The sequence below is a fragment of the Hylobates moloch genome, unplaced genomic scaffold, assembly GCF_009828535.3.
Source record: "Hylobates moloch isolate HMO894 unplaced genomic scaffold, HMol_V3 SCAFFOLD_5, whole genome shotgun sequence".
NCBI lineage: Eukaryota > Metazoa > Chordata > Mammalia > Primates > Hylobatidae > Hylobates > Hylobates moloch.
This window is the reverse complement of record NW_026652280.1, coordinates 47,424,460-47,435,522: the sequence shown is the minus strand read 5'-3', so window position 1 is coordinate 47,435,522 and position 11,063 is coordinate 47,424,460. Positions and strand designations below refer to the sequence as shown.

Sequence of the window (11,063 nt, the reverse complement as noted above, 5' to 3'; positions counted from 1 at the left end):
GTCTTGCTCCAAATCTCCACCAACTTGCTCTACCAAGCCAGAGACCTGTGACCTTGGGCAATGCCCTCAATTACTTTACATTTCTGAGTTTTGGTTTCCTTATCTGTCTCTTGAAAGTTGGTATCAGTGGCTTGTACCCTTCTGGGCTCGCACAATCCAGGCTAGCATGTGGTTGAGTTGGAGCCCCAGTAGGCTGGCCTAGTTTCCTTTTGCCTAGTTCTTATCTCGCTGCCTATGAATGTTGCTAGACTGTGCTTCAAGGATACCTGAATTTCTCACAAGCCTAAAATCTGATCATTGTCTATTCTGAAACTTAAGATTGGGCTTGGCATCATGGCTCACGCCTATAATCCCAGGACTCTGAGGCCGAAGTGGAAAGACTGTCTGAGCCCGGAAGCAAAGACCAGCCTGGGCAACATTGCAAGATCCCACCTCTAAAAAAAAAAAAAAGAAAGAAAAAAGGAAAAAAGAAACATTAAAAGAAACTTAAAGATCAAATGATTGTTAAACAAAAGCTGATTTCCATCCACACTCTTCCCCATCTTCCTAGACATATCTCACCTCAACTCTACACAAATCCAGCTAACACCAACCCCTAGTGTTCAAGACCTCTGCTCAAAAACCACCTGTGAAAATGATGGTGTCTGCACTGTTCGAGATGGCAAAGCTGAGTGCAGGTAAGGATGATTTGGAAGAGATCTCTCCATTCTTTGGTTAGAAATTTTATTTCCATAATGTAGGATTAATTACTTGATAGTTCTTATGAATGAAATCAGTTGATTCTCATCTCACAGCCATTCATAGAATTTTTTTTTTTATTCTCCTTTTGGGGCTTTGGATAACCACAAGAACTATCTTTGTGATAGCCAATCCAATTTTTTTATGAAAAAAAATAGAACACTATATTCTAATTGTCTGAAAAAGTCCTCATAACAGTCCAGTCATTTTAAGTGTAGCTGCCTCCATTTTCTAGATGAAGATACTGACGTTCTGAGGAGCCCTTGGCCAAGATGTGAATCTGGAGGGTGGCGGGCATGGGACAATGAGAACTAAACTTTCTCTGTTATCTGTGCTATTGGCCTTTCCTAACTTGGAGATACTGTTTTAGTATCAGATTAGGAAGAATTCCATTTTTTCTTTCCATTGCTTATACCTGTGCTCTAGGTGCTAGTCTCTCTCCAGTCCAGAGTGGGTAAAATAGTTCCATATAGCAATGACCTACTGGTGATCAAATAGACTAAAGGTGATCCACATCTTTAACTGTGAAGATTTCTGGAGTTAGATATCAACTCATAACTCTGAGTCATAACTCTGCTCTCAATGTGCAGGTGCCAGTCAGGGGAAGACTGGTGGTACATGGGAGAAAGGTGTGAAAAGAGAGGCTCCACCCGAGACACCATAGTCATTGCTGTTTCATCTACTGTTGCTGTGTTCGCCTTGATGCTGATCATCACTCTTGTCAGTGTCTATTGCACCAGGAAGAAATATCGTGAAAGGATGAGCTCAAATAGACCAAAATCGACTCCGCAAAATGTAAGTTGAGGCTGATGTTTGATTATTCACAACCTATTGGTGAAATCTTATGGAGAGGAACTAGGACATTTTTTATATACTTTGGTTCTTGCCTTCTTCTCTCTGTTTCCTATGCTCAGACAACTGATTTCAGATTATAAAAGTTCCTATTACTTTCACTGTAAATCAATGATTCTTAAATTGGGATTTATGGAGTTTCGTTATCTTCCTGGAATTGTATCCAACATTGTGTACAGTTGTGTGTGTGGGTTTTTTTCCTGGAGTGTGGGGTGGTCTGTGACCTGAAAGGCACAACTGATTTTGCCTGCAAGTTCAAACCTTCCTGGTAAAGGGGAGAGGTGGCCTGCAAGGGTTTTTGTTTTAAAGGCCTTGTAGTGGTGCTGAGCTGAGGCCTGTAGGAAGGGGATGCAGGCATGTTTGGGGAAGCTTTTTCATTAAAGAAGGTTCCAGTTCATTCTGGCTTCATGTGGAATAACTAATTCTAAGGCAAGTTTTCAAGTAAAGGATTTAAAGTCTTGCCTCAACAAATCTCTAGAATGCTAATAGACTCCTGAAACGACCCTGTTTCCGGTGGGTCCCTTGGGAATCTGACTCTGAGACGGATATTTGTACGCAGGAGGTTTATTGGGGAGGGCTCCTGGAACACGTATAATAGGCTGAGGGAGCTGGCCTGGGCAGAGGGTGAGGTTGGACTGTGATGTGGTTGCAGCTGAGACCTCAGCCCATCCTTCAGGGAGCTCTGGAGTGGGGATGACTCCCTCTTAGGCATGTCCTGAATCGAGGGAGGTGGCCAGGCTTTTGTACTCCCATCACTGGAATGGGGCTGCCCTCAAAGAGGGGGCATAAAATTGGGCAAGACAACGGCCTTTGGGGGAGGGCATTTCTTGCATAACAGCCTTCATTCAAAGGGCAGGACCAAGCAGCAGTTCCCTAGCGTCCACTACATACTCCAGCAGTAGAGTACAGAGTTTTACATGCAGATTCATATTCTTCCTTGCAAAGAAGCACAGAGAAAGTGGCATAAAATCTAAACATTACTTAAAAGTGAAGCCCTAAAATTCTTCCATTTCTATTTCATTCCAATTGGAGTCTCTGAAAATTGCTACTGAAGCCAGTCAGAAAAAATGCCCAATTAGAATATCTCCAAAAATAAAAATACTGCAATTGGCTAAAGCAAGAGTACATTTTCTTAAGAAAAACGATTATTCAAGACATACTATATTTAAAGCTGTGAGTTTTTAAAGGGGACAGCCTGGTATCAAGATATTATTATTTTTTGGCCAAGTCAGTCAAAACATGGACAATGATAATGAACTGAAAGCAAATCATTGTATTATCGTAGGCTGTTGTCCTATTTCCTCAACATCAGGAAGGTGTTTAATGCTAATAATAAGGCAATAGATCAATTACCTCACAAAATTATTAGAAAAGTATTTAAAATATAAACAGGTTGTTTTGTTTTAAGACAACTTTCAGCTTATTTTATGACTCCAAATAAAAGGGAAAGATCAGCGAATACTTGGCCTGGTAGGTCAACCTGATGGCAGCTGTGCCTCCAAGTTCGGTCTCTTGGGCCATTGGGATGAGCCAGGAGTTGGTGCATGGAAGGTGGAAGAGTGGCAGGGCAGGAGGGGACAAGTTAACTGGGTGGATGGGACTGCCAGGATATTTCCCTGACAATGGGAAGTGTAACAGCTGTTATAAGGGCTCTAACTTAGCAAGTAAAACCTGGAAGGAGTTAAAGAAACATGACCAAACCAAAGAGAAGAGAAAGAAGGAAGCTAGGAAGCTAAGTCAATAAAGCGGGGAAACCATGAGAGTACTGGGGACATGGTAAGGATAGTAAGTGGAAACACACATGCACACACACACACACACGCACACACTCCATAATATTACAACAGAGCTGTTTTGTTTCTGGGTCATTTAAACACATTCCTAAGGACAAGGCAGTTGACTTACATTATCTTAGGCTAGGCATTTCTACAGTTAATTCACTGGTAACAGATCTCCCAGATGTCGTTTAGATCTTAAATCAGAATGACCTTTTTTTCTGAGGCGAATGTATGTGCTCACCCTAATGTTTTAGCATCTGAATAATGTGGGCCTGAAAAGCCAGGGCTCTAAATGGAGACCAGGGGCAGGAGCCATTGCCAGCTAGGAGGGAGGCCAGGAGACTGCTGATGGGGACTTCATTTAAAGACTAGATCGTTTTATTGTGATTCATTTAAATAGCAGTTTTTAAATTTAGAAATTAAATCATCAATTGTTCTTTTCCTTTTTAGCAGCATGCTTTTTGAAGATTAACTCGACAATATGGCCAGCAATTGAAATTAAAAAGGATTCTTCATCATGGATTTCGCCTAAGTGATATTACAGCCACCTCATTCTTCTAAAAATGGATCTTTTTCTGTAAATAGCTGGAAATACTATAAATCACTATTTTGGTCAAAGTCAAATTGGTGAAATGCTGTTTGTGTTTCCTTCTTTTAAATGAGAGAAAAGCAATTCAGGCTCTTCTGGAAGTATAATATTGTCTAGAAAAAAGGGAGAGCAACAGTTAGAGATAGCTTTTCAAATTACTGATCCTTCCATATGGGGGCCAAGTGTGGTGTCCTCACAACTGATTCCTTAGAAACCTGCTGGAAACACCCAATGGGAATGATCATCCAGGCGGAATCACAGCAGTTTCAGTGCCATCCTTTCCCAGCATTGGGAAGGGTAATGGGACAGCTCCCCACTCTCTGTCAATATACATTCTTCTCCAAAACTGGCTATTCTCTTGTTTTCTTATATAATCCCTTTGGTTTAGAATTTGTTGGAGCATATGACTATAATCAGCAAGAAAACCTTTCACTCTTTGAGTGGCAAGTCTCAAAGTTTTGGGTCTCAGGAGTCTTTACACTTTAAAAATTACTGAGGATCTCAAATATGTTACTGAGGATCTCAAATAGATTACTGAGGATCTATTTTGCTTACGAGCAGTTCATTGATTTAAATAAGTGTTTATTAGAAATTCAAACCAGGAAAAACTTAAAGTATGTACTTATTAATCACAAAAAATAAGCCCCTTATATGCTAACATAAATATGAAAAGTAGCTATATTTTTCAAAACAGGAGAATATTTAGCAAAGAAAGGGGCATTGGTTTACATTTTTTGGGAAAATCTCTAATGCCTAGCTCAATAGAAGACAGCTGAGTTTTCACAGATGCTTCTGCATTTGTTCTGTTGTGATATATTAATTTGTTTGAAGGATGTGAAGAAAATCTAACCTCACACAAATATGTACTTGGAAAAAGGAGGCATATTTGAATAGCTTTCTCAGGTAAATATGAATATTCTTTTGAAATAATTTTGTTAAAAGTTGACAATGGTAACTTCTTACAGGTTAGTTGCAATCAAAATCCGAAACCATATCAATGAACTTTTGTATTCAGTCCTGTAAAATCCATTAGTCTATCTTGTATTTTGAGTCTTTCAGTTATGTCTGATATTGCAATACTGTGCATTGATCATTTAGAAAATATGGGTTCACTGAGTTATGCAGCTTTTACAACATTTGACACATTTCATTATACAGTATGAAAACAACATTAGTTAATTGCACTACTGATCTCATTTTAAAGTCTTTCATGCCTATAACCCCAGCATTTTGGGAGGCCGAGGCAGGTGGATTACTTTAGTCCAGGAGTTCGAGACCAGCCTGGACAACATAGGGAGACTCTGTCTCCACATATAAAAAAAATTATCTGGGTACGTTGGCACATGCTTGTGGTCCCAGCTACTTCGGAGGCTGAGGTATGAGGATTGCTTGGGCCCAGGAGGTCAAGGCTGCAGTGAGCTGTGATTGTACCACTGCACTCCAGCCTGGGGGACCGAGCAAGACTCTGTGTCGAAATAAATAAGTAAATAAATGACTAAAACCCCCCAAATTAAAAAAAAATATATATATTTTTAAAGTCTTTAAGTCTTGGGAAATTGTTATGCTCATGGTGGCAGAAAGAAATTTTCCAAAATTTTAACTTTTGTTTGAAAGATTAAATTTTATCGTTGGCAACAAATCCCATCTTTCTTGTAGCATCAGGCTCACTTTACTCAATTTTTTAAATTCAAATTTTATTTTGAGATAATTGTAGCCACATATAGTAATATGAAATAATTCAGAGAGATCCATCTACCCTTCACTCAGTTTTCCTTAATGGTAACATCTTGCAGAACTATATATACTACAATAGCATAATCAGGATATTGACATTGATACAGTCAGGACACAGAACATTTCCATCACCACAGGAATCCCTAAAGTTGCCTTTATAGAGCCACATCCATTTCCCTTTTCTCCCACCTCTTGTTTATTCTCTGGCAACCATTAATATGTTCTCTATATCATTTTGTTATTTTTAAAACGTTCTATTAATAGAACCATTCAGTGTGGCACATTTTGGGATTTGCTTCCCCCTGCCCTCTCAACTTAATTCTTTGCAGATTCATCCAGGTTATCATGCCCATCAGAAGTCTGTTTCTTTTTATTGGTGTTGTCCATGATATGGATGGACTAAAGTTTGTTGAATAATTCATTGTTGAAGGACATCTGGGTTGTTACCAGTTTTTTGACTATTACAAATAAAGCTGTTATAAATGTTTGTGTACAAGCTTTTGAGTCTTCATTTCTCTGGGATATTGCATGTTTAGTTTTTAAAGAAACTACCAAAATGATTTGCAGAGCACTATACCATTTTGCCTTCCCACCAGCAATAGATGCATGATCCAGTTTCTCTGCATTTTCTCCAGTTCTTGGTGTTGTCATGATTTTTTTAAAACACAGTTTATTTTTTAGAGCAGTTTTAGATTCACAATGAAACTGAACAAAAGTACATATATCTCTGTTCCCACAGATACACAACCTCCCCCACTATCAACATCCTGCACCCGAGTGGTACATTTGTTACAATTGATGAACCTTCATTGACACATCAGTATCACTGAAAGTCCATCATTTACATTAGGCTCATTCTTGGAGTTGTACAATCTATAGGTTCTACAAGTGTATAATAACGTGTATCCACCATGGTAGTATCATACAAAATAGTTTCACTTCCCTAAAAGTCCTCTATACTCTGCCCATTCATCCTTCCTCCCCACCAACCGCTGGCAACCACTAAGTCTTACTGTCATCATAGTTTTGCCTTTTCTAAAATATCATAGAGTTGGGATGATATGGTATGTAGCCTTTTTAGATGCACCTTTTTCACTTATCGTCAGTATTTTTTTATTTTAGCCATTCTGATAAATATGTGGTGATATTGCGTGGTTTTCATTTGCAGTTCCTAATAGCTAATAATATTGAACCTATTTTCATGTGTTTATTTCCCATCTGCATATTCTCTTGAGTGAAACATCTCTTCATGTCTTTTGCTCATGCTCTAATCATCTAATCAGATTTTTTTCTTCTTTCTTTTTTTTTTAGACAGTCTCACTCTGTTGCCCAGGTGAGAGTGCAGTGGTGCAATCTTGGCTCACTGCAACTTCCGCCTCCCAGGTTCAAGTGATTCTCAGCCTCAGCCTCTTGTGTAGCTGGGATTACAGGTGTGAGCCACCACTCCTGGCCCCAAGCTTTTTTGTTCTTACATTGTTGTATTTTGAGAGTTCTTTACATATTCTATATACTATTCCTTTGTCAGATATGTCATTTAGAAATACATTTTCCCACTCTGTAGCTTGTGTTTTTATTCTCTTAACAAGGTGTTTAGCAGGGCAAAAGTTTTAAATTTTGATGAAATCCAATTGATCAATTTTTCCTTTTAATGGATTGAACTTTTGGTGTAAAGCCTAAGAACCCTCTGCCTAGCCCTACATCCTGAGGGTTTTCTCCTATATCTTAAAAAAAGTTTTCTAATTTTATGTTTTACATTTAAGTCAGTAATATAGTTTGAGTTAATTTTTGTATAAGGTGTGAGGTTTAGGTTAAGACCCATTTTTTTGGGGGGGATGCTTATGGATATCCAATTGCTACAGCACTATTTGTTGAAAAGCTATCTTTCCTCTATTGGTTTGTTTTTGCATTTTTGTTTAACATATTTGTGTGGGTCTATTTCTAGATTCTCTATTCTATTTCATTAATCTATGTATCTACTCTTCTACCAATACCATAGCCTTTTGATTACTATATAGTCTTGATTATATAGTCTTTCTCTGCCAATGCCATGCAGTCTTGATTACTACACATAAACTATAGCTGTGTTGTAAGTTTTAAAATTGGGTAGACTGATTCCTCCCACTTTATTATTTTTTCTTCAGAATTGTTTTAGTTATACTAGTTTCTTTGCCTTTCTACATAAATTTAGAATAATCTTGTCTGTATCTGAAAAAAGCTCTTGCTGAGATTTTGACAAGAATTGAATTAAATCTGAATATCAATTTTGGGAGAATTGACACCTTTTTACTAAGTTGAGTCTTCCAATCCATGAGCATAGTTTCTCTCTCCCTTTCTTATGTTCGTTTTTGATTTCTTTCTTCAGCATTGTCTAGGTTTCAGCATACAAGTCCCGTGCATGCTCTGTTAGATTTACATCTGTGTGTATCTCATTTTAGGATAAACTATTTTAATTAATTAATTTATTTAGAGATGGAGTCTCGCTCTGTCACCCAGGCTGGAGTGCAATGGTGCGATCTTGGCTCACTGCAACCTCTGCCTCCCAGGTAGCTAGGACTGGCCTCAGCCTCCCGAGTAGCTAGGATTACAGGCGCCTGCCGCCACACCTGGCTAATATTTTTGTATTTTTGTAGAGACGGGGGTTTCACTATGTTGGCCAGGCTGATCTCAAACTTCTGACCTCAGGTGATCCACCGCTTCTGCCTTCCAAAGTGCTGGGATTACAGGTGTAAGCCACCACGCCCAGCAAGGAAACTATTATTATAAATGCTATCATATTTTAAATTTTGGTGCCCATGTGTTTATTGCTAGTATACAGTAATGTAATTGATTTTTATATATTGAACTTGTGTCCTGAGCTCACTTAATTCTAGGAGAGGTTTCTTTTTTTTTTTGTAGATTCTTTGAGATTTTTTTTTACTTAGACGATCATGCCATTCACAAATAGGGACGGTTTTATTTTATTTTTTCTAATCTGTATGCCTTTTATTTCCTTTCTTGCCTGTTGCACTGACTAGAACTTCCAGAACTACACTGAATAGAGTGATGAAAGTGGACATTCTTGCCTAGTTTTCAGTCTTGGAAAAGCATTCAGTCTTTCATTATTAGGTATAATGTTTTCTGTAGGATTTGTATAGAGTCTCTTTTTCAACTTGAGGAAGTTTTTCTCTATTTCTATTTTTCTGGAAGTTTTTATCATAAATGAGTGTAGAATTGTTTTAAATGCTTTCTCTGTACCAATCTATATAATCATGAGATTTTTATTCTTTAACTGATTAATACTGTGGATTACATTGATTGATTCTGAATATTGAACCAATCTTACTCCTTGGAACAAGCCACACTTGGTCATGGTGTATGATTCTTTTTATGTATTGCTGAATTGTATTTGCTTATTTTTTTTAAAGATTTTTGTCTGTAAATTCATAAGGGATATTGGTCTGTTGGGTTTTCTTTTTTGTTTTTCTTTTTGAGAACGAGTCTCCCTCTTCTCACCCAGGCTGGAGTGCAGTGGCATGATCTTGGCTCACTGCAACCTCTGCCTCCCAGGTTTAAGCAATTCTTGTGCCTCAGCCTCCCAAGTAGCTGGGATAACAGGCACCCACCATCACACCCAGCTAATTTTTGTATTTTTAGTAGAGACAGGGTTTCACCATATTGGCCAGCCTGGTCTCGCACTCCTGGCCTCAAGGGATCCACTTGTCTCTGTCTCCCATAGTGCTGGGATTACAGGTGTGAGCCACAGCACCCGGTCAGGTTTTCTTTTTCAGTACTGTCTTTATCTGGTTTTGATATCTGGATACTACTAGCTTCTTAAAATGAACTGGAAAATGTTGGCTCCTCTTCTGTTTTGTTGGGGGAGAGGGAAGAGATTGTGTAGAATTGGTGTTAATTCTTTAAATGTTTAGTAGAATTTTCAGTAAAACCATTTGGGCCTGGAATTTCTTTTGGGGGAGTTTTAGAATTATGAATTCAACTTTTTTTAATAGTTACAGGGCTAGTCAAATTATCTATTTCATATTTCATGAAGGTTACGGTGGCTGTTTTTCAAAAAATTTGATCAACTTCTTCAAAGCTTGAAGTTATGTGTGTATTGTTGTTTGTAGTATTTTGGGTATATATCTAGGAGTGGAATTGCTGGGCCATATGGTAATTTTATGTTAACTTTTTGAAGAACCATCAAATTATTTTCCATAGCAGCCGAACCATTTTACATTCACACCATCAAATTCACCATATTCTTCCCAATATTATTTTCTATTTTTAAAAGTTGTAACCATCCTAGTGGGTGTGAAGTGGTATCTTGCCATGGGCTCACCATTACTTTTGCACTAGGAGTTCAAATGTAAACACAGTGAAAGAGGCCAATAACATCTTAGTAGTAATAGGAAAATATTTTGAATCTCAATGACCCATGGAAGGATCTCAGAGGTTGCAGGGTCTGTGAACCACCCTTTCAGAATAACTGCCCTAGTTGAACTCTATGCAGGCAGTAATGGTAGACCTTTCTTTACCTGGCTAGTGACATTTCAGATGATTTTTCATGGCTTCTTGCCTTTCGTAAGTGGTAAATATGAGGGTGGTGGTTAAGACCATGAGCTTTTGCATCAGATAGACCTGAATTTTAATCCTGGACCAGTAATTACTGTTATGCAGTTTTGGGAGGCGTCCTAATTCTCTGAGCCTCAATTTCCTCAGCTATAAAATGGGAACAATAATCACTGCACCATGGAATTCCTATGAGGTTAAATAAAACAATAAGTACAGATTTTTTGGTATGTAGCAGACATTTAACAAATGGTAGATATAAAAAGTAGGTAGTTTGAAAAGTAGGTACTTTATTATCTAAACAGGAACAATTCTGAGGGTGAAAAAGGTGATGTCGAAATTGACTGTAGGCTGGGTGCGGTGGCTCAAGCCTGTAATCCCAGCACTTTGGGAGGTCAAAGCGGGCAGATCACCTGAGGTCAGGAGTTTGAGACCAGCCTGGCCACCATGGCAAAATCCCATCTCTACTAAAAATACAAAAATTAGCCAGACATGGTGGTGCATGCCTGTAGTCCCAGCTACTCGGGAGGCTGAGGCAGGAGAATTGCCTGAACCTGGGAAATGGAGGCTCCAGTGAGCCAAGATCACACCACTGCACTCCAGCCTGGGCTTCAGAGCAAGACTTCATATCAAAAAAAAAAAAAAAAAAAAAAAAAAAGACTGTGAACAGTAGACTTCGGCTGTCCTTGGCAAACCTGGACATGTGGTCACCCCCCAAAAAGGAAGGTGTAGCAAGTCACTTTAGTGACAGAAGAATAATTGTGGCCCACATGCTGGTGGTGAAGGTGGAGACTCTGGAGCCAGATGGCTTGGGTTTGAATCCCAGC

General features: G+C 38.7%; 1 protein-coding gene across 2 annotated transcripts in view; it reads left to right on the top strand.

Annotated features, from left to right (window-relative positions):
* MEP1B (meprin A subunit beta) overlaps positions 1-3,992 on the top strand; it is a 30,723-nt gene extending 26,731 nt beyond the window's left edge. Inside the window, exons 13-15 of one of the 2 annotated variants that reach the window (XM_032152571.2) lie at positions 551-677; positions 1,329-1,533; positions 3,822-3,992. In XM_032152571.2, the coding sequence (XP_032008462.1) occupies positions 551-677; positions 1,329-1,533; positions 3,822-3,833 (344 nt within the window). In that variant the 3' untranslated portion in view covers positions 3,834-3,992. Of the gene's footprint in view, positions 1-550; positions 678-1,328; positions 1,534-3,818 lie in introns of both variants that reach the window. The other variant, XM_032152570.2, reaches the window with a different exon arrangement.
* Positions 3,993-11,063: the final 7,071 nt, after the last annotated feature.